This window comes from Rhodamnia argentea, chromosome 6, assembly GCF_020921035.1.
Source record: "Rhodamnia argentea isolate NSW1041297 chromosome 6, ASM2092103v1, whole genome shotgun sequence".
Taxonomy (NCBI): domain Eukaryota; kingdom Viridiplantae; phylum Streptophyta; class Magnoliopsida; order Myrtales; family Myrtaceae; genus Rhodamnia; species Rhodamnia argentea.
In genome coordinates this window covers 20,650,818-20,668,976 of record NC_063155.1, presented here as the reverse complement: position 1 = coordinate 20,668,976, position 18,159 = coordinate 20,650,818, and the positions used below count along the sequence as shown (strand labels likewise).

Genomic DNA, 18,159 nt, shown 5'->3' with positions numbered 1-18,159 from the left:
TTCACTGATCCTCTCATCTATCTCTTTAATTTGGAAATGGCTAATCCTGCATTTGATGATCTACAGGGTATGTGACTCTCTCTCTCTCTCTCTCTCTCTCTCTCTCTCTTAATTTGTACAGAACATCGAAAATGTGCTTCGCTGTCATCAATCTTTTGCCCTGTGTTTGATTTGCAGGAGCAGAGAGAATGGCGTTAGAAGCTCCACCAGCTCACTACGTGGTCAGAATACAGTCATGCTCATCTCTCTCGGAAAACTCTGTGGACAAGTATGAGTCGGGGGTCTTCCCAGCTGGAGGCTACAAATGGTAATGGTAGCAATCCGCCACCTTTTCCCATCCATATCTGGGTTTTACTGGACAGTGATTCCTCTTCTTCTTTCTTATTTTTCAAAGGAAGCTGGTTCTTTACCCCAGTGCGAACGAGAGCAAGAATTGGAAAGAGCATGTAACACCCTAAATTTTGGGCAATGAAATTAGTGAAGTCTAGTCTATGGAACGACAAGAAAATTTTAATTTGATGCTCAAAGTTTGGATGTTACGAAATTAGAAATCGGAAATCGGGAATTTCCAGGACCGTTACTCGAATTGGAATAAATTCCAATTAAATGAGTAATTGCGTCTTAGAATTAGAAAATTCCATATTAATCCTCGTTCGGACTAATTTGACTCGAGTTCGGATTAAATAACCTACCGTCGGGTTTCCGGATGCGCGAATTACCTAGGGTGCGAAATTACGAAAATACCCCGGCCAAAATGTGAAATTACGAAAATACCCCTAGGGTTTTATGAGCTAAGAGACAAGGCTATTAACTCAGTGGACCCCACCTTATCAGCTCAGCCTTAGTCAAAATTTCCAGAATTCTCTCTCTCTCTTGCACACGTTAGCCCCCCCCAAACCGACTTGCCCTACTCCTCTTTCTTCCTCTTCGTTCTTCATTTTTCAACCACGACACCCACTGCACAAGCTACCAGGACAAACTATGACACTCACAGAATCCCATCGACACAACCGGACCGTCGCCGCACCGCCGGAGTCGCCGGAGAACAGGCTGGAATCACGTCGGGCGGACTGCCCTGTTTTGGGCCGAATCTGCTGTTGCAGTTGCTCGGCACTTGCTGCTTGAGTTCCGGCTGCCATCGCCGCCTTCTACGGCAACTCCAGCCTTCCCTAGACCACTATCAACCATCCTGCGCCGACTACAACCGCTGCGAAGCCGCCGGAAAGGCTGGAACAGCCCCAAACCCCGGTTTGCCCTGTTTTGGCCCTCAGTTGCATTGGTTCTGTTTTCACCCACCATCCGCCACCACAAGGCCTTCCTCCGCCCAACTCCGACCACCATAGACTTCCCTATATCCCCTTGAACCATTACCACCAGCCTTGCGAAGCCCCGTCGCCGCCGGAGCCCCGGAACAGCCCCCGACCACCTCCCCTGTTTCTGCTCCCCTGCACCCGCGAATCTGCCTGCACCGGTTCTGCTTGCTGCCGACCCCTGCTCCGGCCACCTCAAGCCACCGCCGACCACCTCAAGCTACCTCAAGGTCCCCTCAAGCTTCCTGTCACCTGCCGCCGCCTCAACGCCCGCCGGAAAAGCCACCACAGCCACGAACAGCCACCCCACCGCCTGCCCTGCCCTGTTTTTGAGCTGGGCCGGGTCTGTTTGGGCCAATTCTGTGGGCCCGCGAGCTAGGCTGAGACCCAATTAATTTGGGCACAAAGTTGGGCCTTCTATTAGGCCCGTGGACTCATTAGATCAAAAGTTGGGCCCGTAGTTTGAGGATTTTGGCTCGCGATCCGTTCGAGCCCAAAGTTCGCGTTAAGGATTTTTCGGAGGATCGTCATTGGCTTAACCTTGCGCAATTAACGGTGAGTCGACCTCTAATCCTTGGCTAAGTCGTTAATTACGTTTGAATTAGTTTAATTAGATTATTAGGGTATTAGGTAAATTAATTAGGGTCGGTTTAGGCTAGAAACTCGGTTTAGGTTAAATGACCCTAATTAATTGGGTAATTTGACTATGGCTAGTTTGGGCCAAATAATTGATTGATTGATTGATTGGCTTTGTTTGATTGCGAGCGAATAATAGATCAAGGATGAGCGTATGACCGATCGATGTCCGAATTTAATTACGTACGATTGGATTGATTGCTTGCCATTGAATTACTTTTCCACGCTCTATTATAATTTATATGAATTAATTGATGAGATGCCTTGGTAGATGGCTAGTCAAATTAATTAATTGGTTGAGTTTTGATCGCTCGATTTATGGATGCGAGGTCGCATGGTTAACATGTGTATTTGTGTGATTACTCAAGAAGTCTCGTTGTATGAGCATATCATATGAGCATTTGACTTAATGTGGATTATAAATTGGCTATTTGCTGAGTGTGCTTGAGTGGTCACACGATGGACTATTCCTGTCAAGTTCGTACCGCGCCGATCGTACGGAATCATACGACTTGTCGGATGCACGTCAATTCGTGCCGTGCCGATCGTACGGATCACACGGATTGACGGATGTCGGTCGCAGCTTGTGACGGACCGAAGCCCCTACAATGATTCCCGATAGTGCCGTGTCGTGCCGGTCGTACGAGTCACACGGGCTATTAGATGCCGTCGCCGGAAGTAAGGGACGAAGCCTGGTCCCGCCAGTAGACACCGCCCGTCGTAGTGTAAAGTCACACCGGTCGTGTGCAATTGGGCCGGATGGCCATTAATAATCGGATCACGTGTGGTGTCTGCGTGTGTGATTGACGTAACAATCATGATTGATTAGTGTGGTATATTATGTCTAATATTGCATAATGCGTGATTTCAAAGCAGTGAGCCGCATGTGATTGGAATAAATATATATTATATGTGATTGACTGTTAGGAATCTCTGGATGAATCAACGCCTTAGCCGCGCTTAGGCGTTGACTCACGGAGATTTTTTAACTCACCCCGTGTTAACCATTTCGGGTTCACGGTGATGCTGCGACCCGTCGGGTTTGGGGTCCCGATTAACCGGTCCTACGATATCGTGTACCGTCCGGAGCCGGGTACGACTAGGACACGGGAACTTACATCACCACGATCCGGGTGGACGAAGGCTTGCCGCAACGTGTGGCACATGTCTTCAAAGCCTGGTTCTTGGATGATGGGGTGGAAACTTGGGGCCCACTTTGTGGCTTCGAGGGGCCGCCTAATACGATTCCACCTGTTCCGTCCCGGGTTCCGATGGAGCTCGATACACCGGACGGTGAGATCGTAGACCCCGAACACGACCCCGACCCCGACCCGATTGAGGAAGATGTCGTTGAGCCTTATTCGGAGCGATCACTTACCTCTGATTGCGATCCTTCACCCCGACTTTGAGGGGTTGTAGTCTTTTGGATAGGTACTGATGTGGATTTTTGAGAGTAGATGAGAATTTAACCCTACCTAACCCTTATATCTTTTTGTTGGTCTTAGAGAGCCGCCCCGAAGAATGGGGTTGTATGTGACTATAGCTCAGTAGGATTAATGATCATCTGCTTTTAGTATCGTATTGACAGTTGTTATAATATATGACTGATGTTGTTGACTTTATTTCTATCCCTACTTTTTTTCTTGATTTGGGAGAATTCGCGTTTCCGCATGTGCGTTATAGTATGGACGGTCAATAACGTACCTAGGACGTTATCTTTTATGACCGGAGGCGTTTTGGTAGGGATGCCGCGTACTCGAGAGAGTCGGGTCGTGACAGAGCATGTCTCGCTTCACCTGTCCATGGCGGATACGTTATCTTACACAAACATTTAATATCACCGTCACCTAGTTAGATTCTTTCTGCGCGACCTGGACAAAGACAACTATTTGGAAATCCAAGGTATAGCTTCAAACCAGATATTATCTCATCACTTCATCATCTATTTGAGTTTGAGTGTGTTCGTGTAAGTGTACTCTTAATGGGCACAAACAATTACGCAATGAATGTTCACGGTAGATAAGCGCCGAGAATTGGTTGGTTGATTCAATTCTTGTCCTTCCCGCAGATGCCGTGAGAAAGGAGTGGCACTTTCACGGTATGAGGCTCGAATGCAGTTTCGACCGATTCACTCCTCTGAAGAGTTTAATGACGCCCAGAGTGGATATCTCATGGACGATACTTGTGTGTTCGGCGCGGAAGTTTTCGTCATGAGGGAAAAGAGCACCGGCTGAGAAGAGAACCTGTTGATGATAAGGGAAGCGATCAGTCAGAAGCTCGTGCAGACGGTCGACAACTTCTCGAAATTGGACAAGGAATTCTACCACTCGGAAGTGTTTGTAGCGGAAAACCATAAATGGCATCGCTTTCGACGTTCCTCAGATAGGCATGCGGCTAAAAATTGGATGTTGATCTCCTCTGCTCACTTGGCTTGTGAAATGTCGCTATACTGATCATGGAGAACAATGAACTTCCTTGACTAATCTATTTGATCTCCGATAATGTTTGTTAAACGAGTCTTCCGATTGGTAGGTTAAAAAAATGGACATTAAAACATTTGGAACTCAACAATAGAGGCATTTTTTTCCTGCCGGAGATGGAGGAAACACTGTCCAAAACTTTTACTACAACACTGTCCGGACGGGAAGGGAAGCAGATTCAGAGGTTTCGTCTCACTGTACTTAGTTTCTGTCGATGCAGACACCCTTCCTCCCGGTACCGAAGTATTTGCAGGCTTCTCGCTGCTCATCTCGGATTGGCCTGAAGGAAATTATGTTGTTGGAAAAGGTAACCATTTCTTGTAAGAAAACAAGCCACGAGCGATTGAACTCTCGTTTTTGACATTGGAAACGCATTCTCTCTCTCACTCTCTCATGCAGCTAAGCGCAGGTTCAGTGCCCCGAGCCAGGAGTCTGGTTGGGCGAGATGCATTTCGCATGCCAACTTACATTTGTTCAGGGGCTTTCTGGAGAATGGCACTTGCGTTGCCGAAGCAGATGTCGCGGTCCTGGGTGTGGTGAATGCCCTGTGAAGCCGCCATTTCTGTCGGGATTCAGTGTGTCAATCAGTAGTATTGTTGTGAATATTTCCATACCAGTACTGATATGATTCGGATCATTTCCGGGTCCTGATCCAAAAGATAAGAATCAAAGCATACATTCAATCAGCAAAATCTTAACTACGGTCAGACCCGCCAGGGGCTTCGACATATCATCGAACTTGTCGCATTATATCGTCCGAGTACCACTATGTAAGTCACTTACTCGCCTGCTAAATGTTTATGAACTTGGTACTCATCAAATCACTGCTTTTGCTCCCTCAGAAAGAATTATTTTGCTGTAATACGCTTAAGGTTTTGTGCATCAGAGTATTGTTTCCGGAGACATACAGAATCTTAGCGCAAATTGTCTCCAAAAGTCCGGTCCTTCTATAAATTCTCGAGTGCATGCGAGCGCAAATTGGGGCGCTCTATCTCGGCAACCTTTTGGGGGCTTCACTGGGCCTTCTTTCACTCCAAATTTTAATCGATTCCAATGCTGAAGTAGTAGCTCTAATTCCTTAAAAAACCCCGAACTTCAGTTTTAATTCCGAATATCCCCTAAATTTCTTCTTGTCTTAAAAAACAAAACTCTTAATTTTCACTCGAATTCCAAATCTGCCCTCATTAACCCTCCGTTCAAAAATCGCCATTGAGCATGCAACACTTTGCTCTAGAAATAAACTTCTAGCAAGAAGTTGATTTTATACTGCTATTTTTGAACATAAGTTGATTTTTCTACTTCTAGAGATAAGTAAATTATTTTTACTTCTTCAGTTAGCTCCATATATATATATGAAGTCACGTTAACAAATAAATTTCTGCTCTAAAAGCACTACTGCTCCAGAAGCGTTGTATGCGCCCATGGCAATTCCATGTCAGCAGTAAATCCAAGTCAGCTAACTCCACAATACCGTCAAAGTTACTTGCTCTGAAGATTGGGGAAATTAGAAGCAGTTAGGGCTTGCTTTTTCACTTCTTCAATTAGCGCTCAAAGAGAGAGAAAGCTCGGTTGCTTCCTCCATATCAAATTCGCTCTCGATGACACGAAGTCGGAGCCAGCGAGCTTCTCCATCCTTTGCGCATTGGCCCCTCTCACTGTATTAGCCTCTTGACTCATCTTACTCGAAGGAATCGGTCGCGGACAGGAGGAATTCCTCCGTGAACCATGATAATGGACTCCAAAGCGCTCGCTCGATCTCTTCCTATCTCGCACTCTCGCACAAGCTCGTGCTCGACCACTCGGGGAGGAAGCGACCGAGATTAGAGAAATCCCAACATAGCAAGCGCGACTCAACAAATAGTACATGGCCAAAACATCTCGGATACAAAGCTACATTACCAAATCCCCAAACCCGACACAGTACACGGCCAAATCCACTTACAATAATATAAAAAATAGCACTTTTCTGTCTGCCACAAAATATCCACATCTAACACCAGGCATTGAGCATCCACTAGCAATTTTTGGTCCACAATTTCACAATCCACCACCGATTCTGGATTCTTAAGTGCATTGAGGTTGAGAGATATCAATTGAAAATTGACTTGGTTAAACTTGAACATTCCTTGTTCTTGTTTGTTGGAGAAGGATGGACCTCCAAAGTCAATAACTCTATCACTACGAGGCATCTGCAGTAAATAAAAAAAGTTGTGACATATGAACTTGTTTTTCTTTTCAATACACATATAAAACATTAGACAAAAGTATTACCTTTAGATATGATTTCCCAGCTTCAAACTTAAGATGTAATTATTCTTGTCAAGCCTAAAGATATAAAATAATCATAAAACATTAATCACAATATACACAAGTGTTATGAAAATAAAATGTGGCTAAAAAAAGGAGGAAAGTACCAAAAAATTCTTAAACCAAGTACATTTGTACTAATTCCGTCATAAACTTTTCAATTAGACCAATTTAGTTCATCCAGTCAATTTTGACCGAACATTGCGGACATGAGTACCACCAATCCTACGTGGTGAGGCCAATGCTAACGCCAGTATTTGTAATAATATTATGATAGTACTCTTGAATCTGTAATATTTTTTCTTTTCTTCTCTTTATTATTTTTTTGGGCTGAGGGTTGACGACCCTCACGGGCATTAGGTGAGGGTGAGTACGTCACAGCCCTCGTCAGCTTGGGCAAGAGTCGTGGCACCATTGCTTGGCCTAGATATGGCGAGGATGTTAGGACCCTCGCTATGGCTAGCATGGGCGTGGTGATACTTGCCCAACCTCACCGGTCACAGCAAGGCCATCACGACCCTTGCCAGATTTGGGTTAGGGCCATGACACCCTCACCCAATGTCGGCGACCCTTATCAACCCTCATCCCCCCATACAAAAAAAAAAAAAAAAGAAATGAGAAGAAAAGAACAAAGTAGAAAACCAAAAAAAAAAAAATTATAAGAAATTCATTATATTGTTAAAATATTTTTGAAATTGTTTGCGACAACATTGGTTGCGCCACATAGTGCGGCTAATGTCCAAGTCTATGATTTTTGACCAAAATTAATCGGATTGACTCAATTGGCAAAAATATAAAAAGTTTTTGACTAAATTGGCACTAACACAATAGGTTTAAGAATTTTTTGGGACCTTGCCCCTGAAAAAACACTGACATGTGCTCTCTTCTTCATGATTATAGCAGTGTCCCTATTAGAGGGTCTACTGTCCTGTACACTATCATATGCACTAGTAGCATTCTTTGGTCTTCCTCTTTTTGCCTGTATGTGAATAAATACAAGAAACACCAACGTTAACAGTCATGATAGCCCCCAAAAAATTATAATTAAAGTCTAAAAATTAGTCAAGTAAAGCTTACTTTGGGTGGCCAAGGTGCTGTAAGATTCATGCATGCTTTCTTGTTATGCCCGTACTAAAGGCAATTTGAACATCGCATTTTGACTCCAACTTTCATTAATTTCTTCCCATCACTGCTTCTTTCATTCTTGTCCTGATTTTTTTTTTCTTCTCTTCCCATTTTCCTTCTATATTAGGGGGGCGGGAGGGAGGACTTGATTGGCTTAATACTAACTTTGGGCCACATTTTTTGTCCGTTCACCTCTGGTAAGGGAAATTGATTACATCTCCGATAAGCATCTCTCTTGAAGCAGTCATCAATGTAATTTTTTATTTCTAACTTCATGAAGTTAATGCCACATATGGTGTGTCTACAATGCATTCCAGAGATATCCCATTACATATAAGCATGGGTCTTCCCAGCCAAGTCATCCACAAATTTATTCTCATTTACTTGAAGCTCAAAGCTTTTCGCCATTTCTAGCTTAGTCTTATCTAACTTCATTTTAATTCTTGGGCAAATTGAACCTAACACGTGGGGAACATTATATCATTGATAAGAAGGATCGAGTGTTACAACGCCAGACTATTTAATTTGTGAAGATCCAATGGCAGATTCAACTTGAGAGGAAGGCCACTTGGGAACTAGAGGTGGAGGCAAGGCACAATTCGTTTAATTGAAAGTTGAGGTAAGTTCAAATTTCAAGGATGAAATTTCATTTAAGAAAGGCAAATTATGATATTGGCATTTTTTTTTACTTGGTAGCCAAAAAAATTTGACTAGTCAATAAAAGGAAGAAAGTGGACGTTCAGCTGTGTTAAAAGGGAAAAGTGTACGCATGAACAGAAAGGGAAAGAAAGAAAATGAAAATGAAAGGAAACAAGATGGTTTTTTTTCAAATTAATTTTTTTTTAAAAAATATTTACAAAAATATTTTTAAAAAAAATTATTTACCGACTTAGGCCTCGCTTGGCGATTGGGGTGCCGAGCGAGGCCCGCTAGACAGCTGGGCTGCCAAGCAAGGGTTGCTCGGCGGCCCAACCGCCGAGCAAGCCCATACCCGCTCGATAGCCTCGCTGCCAAGAAGGCTAGGTTTTTTTTTTTTTTAATTTCATATTTTTTTAATTATTGATACTAATAATATTTATTTTATTTATAATTTTTTTCTTGTGAAGCTTATCTTTATAATAACATAATTAGCAATAATTAATGTAAAAATTTATTAAGATATATAATTAATAAATAATGTTGTAATTATGTAATTAATTAAAAATATTCATAAAATAAAATTGGCAAGATATATGAAAAAATGAGATTTTCATAATAAATAACAATCGTCAACCGCAATTACATCTACTAATGATGTCGTCCTCCTATATAACCTCATATTCCGCAAGCGGGTTATCTCTGTTGTTCGGCAGGTCTAGTATTGTACTGAGGTGAAGGACGAGAATCCGGATGAGTAGGACGTGTAAATGAAGAATGCATATCTTCTGAAAATATGCCGCGCCCGCACGCTATATATCCTATTGTTGGAGGGTATCGAAAAAAAGGAGAGAAATCATATCCAAAAAAAATTTAACGAAATTAGGGCGAATTTTTTTATTTATCATGTCTCCAAGTATGCTATCATGTTCTCCTTCATGGCTTTCTATACTGGCTCTAGCTGTCAAATTTTTTTTTTTAAATAGGGGCGCTAGAGAAAGCCATGAAGGAGAACACGATAGCGTATTTGGAGATAGGGTAAATAAAAAAAATTTCCCTAATCTTGTTAAATTTTTTTTTAATCAGGTCAAATACAGCCCTCCCTTCTCGTGTTATTTATCCGATAACCTTTTTTTGTTATTTTCCCAAAAATTCATTTTAAACTCCTAAAACAGTAAATATTTTTAAACAATATTTACATTCGCAAAAATTTAAAACAAATTGCTAACAACCTATATGTAACATAGATGATTCAGATATAAATAATAATCACATAAATAAATCTATACTTGCAAAACTGCAAAAATAATGAAAACGAAATTTACCTCAAATTATCAAGGGAGCGCGCACGCACCGAATAAGGAGCTCAAACTGTCAAGAAAAAATACCGAATTAATTTAAATATTACGAAAATATTAACATAAAAATGTAGTACTAACAACATATAAATCATATAAACAAAAATTCATACTTAACTATAAAGAAAAGCGTCTAAGGAAGAGCATTTGAAGGACAGCAAGAGTGTCTAAAAGAGAGCGTTTGAAGGACAGCAAGAGCGTCTAAGGGAGAGGGAGAGCGTATGAAGGACGTAACAAGTGATAGAACGTTCTGAGATGGAGGAAGAACGTCTGAAGGAAAGGGAGAGTGAGAAAGCGCTCGGAAAGAGAGAAAATTTTTAGAATGAGAGAATGAGACGGAGATGAAATTTTAAAGAAGGGGAGAGGGAAGAGGGGGCAGGCGCAGAGGCTGCAGCGCCCGATGTTACAGTGCACAAAATGTGGGGGAGGGGAGATCTCCATGCTCGGCAATTCGCTACGATGCGCAAAATGTGGGGGGCGAGGGGCCACTCTCTCTTGGCAGTAGAATTGCCGAGCGTGGGGACCCCCCCTTGCCCGGTGTAGCAAGCGAGGGTGGCGGAGGGAGGCCCTCCCGCAAAGACGGAGAGGGCCGTGGCCCCCCCCAAGCCCGCTCGCCGGTTCAACTACCGAATGAGGGTCAGGGGCGGTTGGGCTCTTGAGCAAGTCCGGCTCGGTAGCCCGGCTGCCAAGCGGGCCTCGCTCCGCACCCCCACCGTCAAGCGAGATCCAAATCGGTAATTTTTAAAAATATTTTTGTAAATATTTTTTTAAAAAAATAAATTGGAAAAAAATCCAAAACAGGAGGGGTACACGCCATCAAGTCTCGCCAAGCCGAATCAACTTCCATTTCATAACATCTAATAAGGAATTAAGTTTTTTATTCATTGGGAAGATCATAATAAAAGCCTTAAATTTATTGTAATTATGTCAATTTAGTCGTAAATCTTTTACAATTGTGTCAATTCAGTCCATCCAACCAATGTTTACCGGCCATCGGTGACATATTATTAATATTTTTAGAATTTAGAATTTTCTTCTTCTTTTTTTCTCTCTTCTTCCTCTAGGTGAGAAGGTCGAGCTTCGCCATCGCTAGACAAGGTTTGACCTTGCTAGATCTGGTCTAGAGAGGTTCGGCCTCACCAAGGGCTGGTAGGGACAAGCTTCACCCGAGGTCGGGCCTTCGCCTCTGGCTGGTCATCGAGGTTCAACCAGCGGCTAGAGGAAGAAAAGGGAAGGGAAAAAACAAAGGAAAAGAAAAATAAAAAATAAAATAAAATAAAATAATCTAAATATTATGTCACTAGTTGGCTAAGATTGGTTGAATGGACTAAATTGACACAATATAAAACCCTTAGGTGTATCAATTTGGGATTTTTCGCGATATTAACCCAATTTAACGAAAGGTCAATTTGTCATTGGTATACCAATTTGAGGTTTTTCGTGGTCAAAAAAATTAGTTTAGGGTAAAAGACTTTTTGTAACATCTCCAACAAACTAAAAATATGAAATTGAACTTTCCTGCTATACCATTAGTGAAGAATGCACAACCAATGGTTCCCAAAAGCAATTCCCAAGAGGATTTGACTCCTTGTCTCTCTCCAAATTAGCCCGAAAAATAAGCAGAGGAATCACCTTAGGAAAATGCTTCTTTCCAACACATGAACTGAGTCTCTCTATTTGACCAAATAAATAAATAAATAAATAAACTGAGTCTCTCTACAAGCCCAAAGTTCATGTCACGCAATGCTCGAAATCGCTCAATATACTCCTGAAACTGCAAACATCGTAGTCCAAATATTTTTTTGTTCATCCACAATGTAAAAGTAAGTGATTTGCACTCTCCTTTTCACTTGTGCAAAAAAGTTTTATCTATTAATCAGTTTTTTCCTTACTTCTGAGGGTTATCCGTAGTAACATTATGTTCCCTAGCTGCTTCCAAGCGAAAAAGGAAGCTTCAAGGGAACGGAATGTGAGTTTCCAGATAGAATTCACACAGAGTGTGCTTTGTTATAGTTGCATCTGAGTAGAGATGAGTCTGGATAATAGGATCTGACAGAAAAAAGTTCCATGGGTGCAACAATTTCACCGTAGTCTATCACCATCTCCCACATCTGACATTGCTCAATACTAAAAAAAAAAGAAAAAATTGAGTAAGCTTCGAGCTTCCAATCTTGAAAAAATTGAGTAAGCTTCGAGCTCCCAATCTTGAGCCCTAACTAAAATGTCAATCTCAACCCACCATTCGCTTATTGTTAGTCTTTCCAACGATCAGCCACCCCAGCTCTCTTTTTTCTTGCTAGTGCAAACATACCTGGAAATAGATCTTTGAAAGCAGTGTCTCCACAACATTGTCATCCCACAACATGGTATACCTACCACTTCCCACTCTAACATAAGTTCTGTTCTTGAAAGCATCCATCCTTGCCTTATGTGCTTCCAATGCCCGACTCAAAGTGGATCCCAATGGCAATCCCAGGTACTTTTTCGGTAACACTAACCTTACAACCAAGAATGCAGGACATTCCTTGCGCATGTACATTCTCGCCCAGAGGACTTAATTCACCTTTATACAAGTTCACTTTCATTCCCGAAACTACCTCAAACCTTAGTAGTACAGTATCCCTCTTAGGTGCTGAATTTGCTGAATGTCATTATCCAAGAATTTTATGGTGACATTCGCCCATAAAAGACGAGATGCGGAAACTTCTTTACTGGCATTGCCAACACTGAAACCACTAATAAATCCTTCATTAGTAGCTTTAATCAACATCTTACTCAATACTTCTGTGAACCTGTTGTGTGATCCGTCTTTTGTCTTGTTTTCCTCCATCGGAAAGAGAGTAAAGTGGCTTTGAGAAGCTACTTTTTGCGGGCAGCTGGTTTTTAAACATTATTCAGAGCATGTTTGGTATGAACCAGAAAGGTGGAAACGAGATAAGTGAAACGAGAAGGGAATAACTGAGTCAGTACTCCAGCTAGGAGTTTTTGATAGATAGATTGACTTTTTTACACACATATAAAGTCGTTTTCACATTGTGGGTTCTGCTACTAAGGAATGGAAGTATGTCCTCAAGTTCTTCAGTTCCTATGCTTTTTATATAAATATCGTCATTGATGAAAAAAGTAACATCAAAAGTCCGCTTGCAGTTTTTGAGACATCGTGCATTGCGATTATGTGAAGGAAGAACGTTTTCGATTTCTACGGTCATTACCTGATCGATAGGGAAACATAATTTGATACCACTGATTTGTCTTTCAAGGGTGTATGATTCATTTTCTTGTTGTAGCATGATTTACATTTTGACAATTCACGTAAATGCCCACCGCAGGATGGGGTGCACCGCATTTTACCTCAGAAACTCCATGTCGGAGATCAGGGAACTAAAAATCTGTCAACATCCAGTATAAGTATTCTTCCTTTCTCCCGTTTGTTTCTTGTTGGAACAGAAGATGGCTATCTGCGAATATGTTGTTAAGTTTTGGCTTCTCTTCTGTAAATTCAAATGCTAGTTCTTTCAAATGATCTCCTCCATTTGTCGTTTACCTTCTTCACTCCTTCCTTTCTTAGGCACTAATTTATCTGAGAAATGACGAAGTTTTGGAGGTTCATGGAAATGGTCAATCCCCCGCAGGGTCTTAGGCGGACTCTTCGGTATTTCATATGAACAAGCAATATTGCTCGATCCATTATCGGCGACACTTCATCATTAGACACCACGAGCCGCTGCAAGTACCACTTAGCCAAAAATTAACATAAAATAGTACGATTAATCCATAGTTGAGTTGATTCTATGTGTTACCTTTGTCAGTCAACATCGTTTATTCGGATTTTTCAAAACTAGACATATGTGTGCGAGAGTAGTGGAGATGTAAACAACATTCTCCTCCTACTTAAATGTCCAAATTTCAATATTTTATCGGGAACTTTTAAGTATGCGTTCCCTCTATAGTTACTGAGAAAATTCAAACTAATACTTGTGAAAATCCCTTTTCAAGATCATCAGGCTTATCTCTGATAAAATCTTATTTACAAGACATGCTTGGCCAAAGTTCGGTCGATATGATATTTATTGAAGATCTCTCAATGACGGAAAGTCCTATTTGCATGACATGTGACAGACATAATGTATGATATTGCATCTCGATCTGACGCTCTAATTATGAATGTTTCACCCCAAACAATCGGGAAAGTAAAGCAACTTTCGAGAAACTAATTTTGCCGAATTAGATGTAAAACAAAGGGATGTCGAAGTGTGTAGTAGAAGTGTGTAGTAAAGTAATCCCCATACGACAAGCAAGCGAAAGATGCTAGATTCACAATTTTTGCCGTGTCTATCGATCTTGGTTTAATTGCCACCAACCGAATCACTAACGACGTAATCCTATAGCATGGACTTGTTCTCAATCTCGAACACCATGTAGAAGAAAGCATCGTATTCCCAAGATTAAGACAAGCAATGGGAACTCAATACCTTCACCGGGATGGATTCTCAAGAGGAAGCTTAGATCCGAATCTATGAATAGAGTCAATTGGATTCACATTCATTAAAAAATTTAAACTAGCAAGTTACGAGCCATTTAAGACGTATTAATTGCCTCATATTAAACTACATCTCCGATGCAAAGACTCTCTTTCAGCACGCGTGGGAACCTCAACATCATCGGCCAAAGTACCTTTTCTCCTCGAGAACCATTGAAGAATTCCTAATTCGGAAGTCAAAGATTTTTCTCTCCGGACAAGGGAGAGTAGCTTGTGGAGAGCTGGAGGGGCAACTGCGCATCTTGCAATCGCTTGTACACTCTTTTACCAAACCTAGGGCTTCTAAATCAGGGTCCAGTGACCAAATCTCAAATCTTGCTTTAAGACGCGCTCAATCACATCTATAATGGACGACACAAATCGCCGCGGTGGCACGATGTTCACGAATTGTAAGGCTCGGTCGTATTATCCGAAGCATCACGGCTCGATTGCGCTTTGAGACAAACACCATACTTTTGGTGTACTTACTTTTCCACGTGCAAATGCGCGTAAGCAGTATTTCATTTCTACGTAGGATAATGCCAAGACTAGCAAGCAGAGGAATCAGGGCAAGGATTGGATACTTTCTGTAGAGCAAAAAGAAACCATCTTTAAGCAAAGCATGACGGTCCTGTAAAGCAACTTCAAAAAGGCTAGCAAGGAATGCATATGAAATATTGTATTTAAGCCAGCAAATTTCACGAATCCTCTCGTGAGTCTCTTTACTCTTCAAATGGATAGATTTGCATTTGATGATCGACCGGGTACGCGACTCTCTCTCTCCCTCGTAATTTGTATAAAAGAGTTTTAAGGTTCCGTTCGTTTTATGAGAAATGAATGATTTAGAAAATATTTTCTTAGAATTGCTAGCTTTTATTGCTTGAAATAATTAGCCAATAAAAATAATTTCATTATGAACAGTCATTTATGTCTCAATATTTCGTGGACAATGATTTTTTTTTATTCGTTCATTTTTATCCGTGATATAAGTAATCATTTAAAAAAATATTTTTTAAATTATTTATTTTTTCGCGAAACATACTAATCCCAAACATGGGCTTGACCATCACCAATCTTTTGCTTCCTGTTTCAGTTGCAGGAGAACAGAGAATCATGTCAGATGCTCCACCAGCTCACTACATAGTCAAGATAGAGGCATTCTCATCGCTCTCGAAGAACTCTGTGGGCAAGTATGAGTCCGGGGTCTTCCAAGCTGGAGGCTACAAATGGTGACAATTCTTCGCTTTCTCCATCCGCAAAGATTGGACGGAATTAACGAAATAACTCGATTGCACCAATTTAACAAGTTTTAGGATTTAATTGCATACTTTTTGCAAGTTTTAGAACTCAATTGCATTGTCGCGACAAGTTTTAGGACTTCAAATGCACTTGTGCCTAATTTATTTACCAATCTTTTTGCATTCATTGGACAGTAATTCTTCTTCCCTTTTTCTGGCCTTTTTATTCTTTTCCACAGGAAGCTGGTTCTTTACCCCAATGGGAACACGAGCAAGAATGTGAAAGAGCATGTCTCGCTTTACCTGTCAACGGCGGAAACAAGCTCGTTTCCCCCAGGTTGGGAAGTTCATGCTTCAGTTAGATTCTTTCTGCTTGACCAGGACAAAGACAGTTACATGATAATCCAAGGTATAGCTTCAAACCAGATGTTGTCTCGTCATGTTGTCCTCATTTACGTAGTTTGATGAGATTATTAGTAAAAGTAAGCTCTTCGATTAGCTAGTTAGTTAATCAGCGATTGTCCGTCCATAGATTCCATTCTATTTTTGATCATTTTTTTCGCAGATGACATGAGAAAGGAATGGCGCTTTCATGGGATGAAGATCGAACGCGGCTTCGACCAATTCATTCCTCTGAAGACACTCAACGACGCGCGGAACGGATATCTCGTGGACGATACTTGTGTGTTCGGCGCGGAGGTTTTCGTTACGAGGGAAAGGAGCACTGGCAAAGGAGAGAATCTGTCAATGGTAAAGGACAGAGTCGTTCAAAAGTGCAGCTGGAAGATCGACAACTTCTCCAAATTGGACAAGGAATTCTCCGAGTCGAAAGTATTCATAGCCGGAAACCAGAAATGGTATCGCTCTCAACGTTCCAGATATAAGCATCTTTTTCATGGAGAAGAATGAACTATCTTGACAAAAATAAAAATTGCTGTCACATTTTTCAAGGAATTACAAAACTGAAAATATCCTCACCAAGTTCGGTACCATCTGTTCCTCCAGGAAGGAATAGGATTGAGCATTTTAGCGAGCTGACTCGCTTTATTCTTCCATTAGCGCTGTGACGACTAGCAAACAAGAATCAATTTGATTGATCAAATGTGGTGTATGTCATTCATTCAGGAAACTTCGGCTCTATCCGAAAGGAAAGGGAACCGGCCTCGGGACTTCCATCTCTCTATATGTAGTTTTAGCCGACGCATACACCCTTCCTCCCGGTGCTAAAGTACTCGCAGACTTCTCGGTGCGCATCGTGGATCAGCTTCAAGGAAGGAATTTCATTGCAAAGGGTAACTATTTCTTCTAAGAAAACACTCTACAAGCGATTGAATTATTGTTTTTGACATCGGAAACGCGCTCTCTTTCTCTCTTTCTTATGCAGCTAATCACTGGTTCAGCGCCTCGAGCCAGGAGTCCGGTTGGGCGGAATTCATTTCGCACGCCACCTTCTATTATCCCAAAACAGGCACTTTGTGGTACGACACTTGCTTGGTTGAGGTCGAGGTCGCTGTCCTGGGCATGGTGAATGCCCTGTGAAGTCGCCATTCATGTTGTATATATTTGCAAAACCGGCTGTGAAATGATACAGACTATTTCCAGCATCCTGATTCTCAACCCATCCATTCATTCTTTTCGGTCTCCATTCGTTGCTTTATATCAATACATGACTCAATGGAAAAGTGAAAAATTGAACCTTTGATCCGAAGGACATGCATCAAAGCAAACATTTTTCTTCTTTGCAAGATCTTAACTACGGTCTGACCCGCTAATCACTTCGACAGATCGTTCTACTTTTCTCGCAAAATTTCATTTAAGTATAGCTACATAAATCAATTTTGCGAGATGATGAACTTGGTATTCGTCAAATCACTTCTTCTCCTCCCCAATTTTTTTTTTTTTTTTTGCTCCAATAAGCTTAAGATTTTTGTGCACCGGCACATCGCTTCCAAAGACAGTCTTTGCGCGAATCGTCTCCAAAAGGCCGGTCTTTGTGCGAATTCTCGAGCGCGCGCACAAATTTGTGTTGTCATAGCCGGGGGCACAACGAAACCTATGATTTTTTTAGTTGCTTGTTCGAATGGTAAAGCGCATTCGATTGCCTCACAAAACAGCAAATTTTGTCGTTCCACGAGAAATAATCTGCCTCCATTTTGTCTCCAAAGGAACGCCAGATCTGAACCCACGACCATGGCCACGGTGAGCGGCGTAGTGCTGGAGGGGTGGTAGGAGATGATGGGGTCTCCGGCAATGGGGAATGGTGGCGGTGGACTTAGGTTGATCCCGAATTCAACTTGACAAAATTATGCTGACTTTAATTGCATTTTTAGAAAAGAAAAGGAAAAAAAAAAAAGATCAGACAATTTAATTTGACATTAAAATAGTGGATTCCTAACTATGTTAGTGCTAAAGTCATGTCAGCCAGCTTGATATGATCACTATGGGTTTGCTTTTGTTATCAACCTAAGCAATCCCATTTACCTATAATCCTTGCTCGTACAACTTGAAATAAAAAGTCAATGAAAAATCTTTTAAGTTTTGACAACAATA

General features: G+C 41.5%; 1 protein-coding gene across 4 annotated transcripts; it reads left to right on the top strand.

Moving 5' to 3' along the window:
- Positions 1-23: 23 nt before the first annotated feature.
- On the top strand, positions 24-17,414 carry LOC115732650. Of its 4 annotated transcripts, none has more exons than XM_048280971.1 (6): positions 24-67; positions 15,471-15,600; positions 15,849-16,018; positions 16,175-16,466; positions 16,735-16,901; positions 16,994-17,407. In XM_048280971.1, exons 1-6 carry the CDS (start codon positions 37-39, stop codon positions 17,146-17,148), a joined length of 945 nt encoding a protein of 314 aa, XP_048136928.1. In that variant the 5' UTR covers positions 24-36; the 3' UTR covers positions 17,149-17,407. The 4 variants fall into 4 exon arrangements, with proteins under 4 accessions (XP_048136928.1, XP_048136929.1, XP_048136930.1 ...); XM_048280972.1 differs by lacking the exon at positions 15,471-15,600 and adding an exon at positions 178-307 and having other exon boundaries at positions 27-67; positions 16,994-17,414; XM_048280973.1 differs by having other exon boundaries at positions 53-67; positions 15,477-15,600.
- The last annotated feature ends 745 nt before the right edge of the window (positions 17,415-18,159 follow it).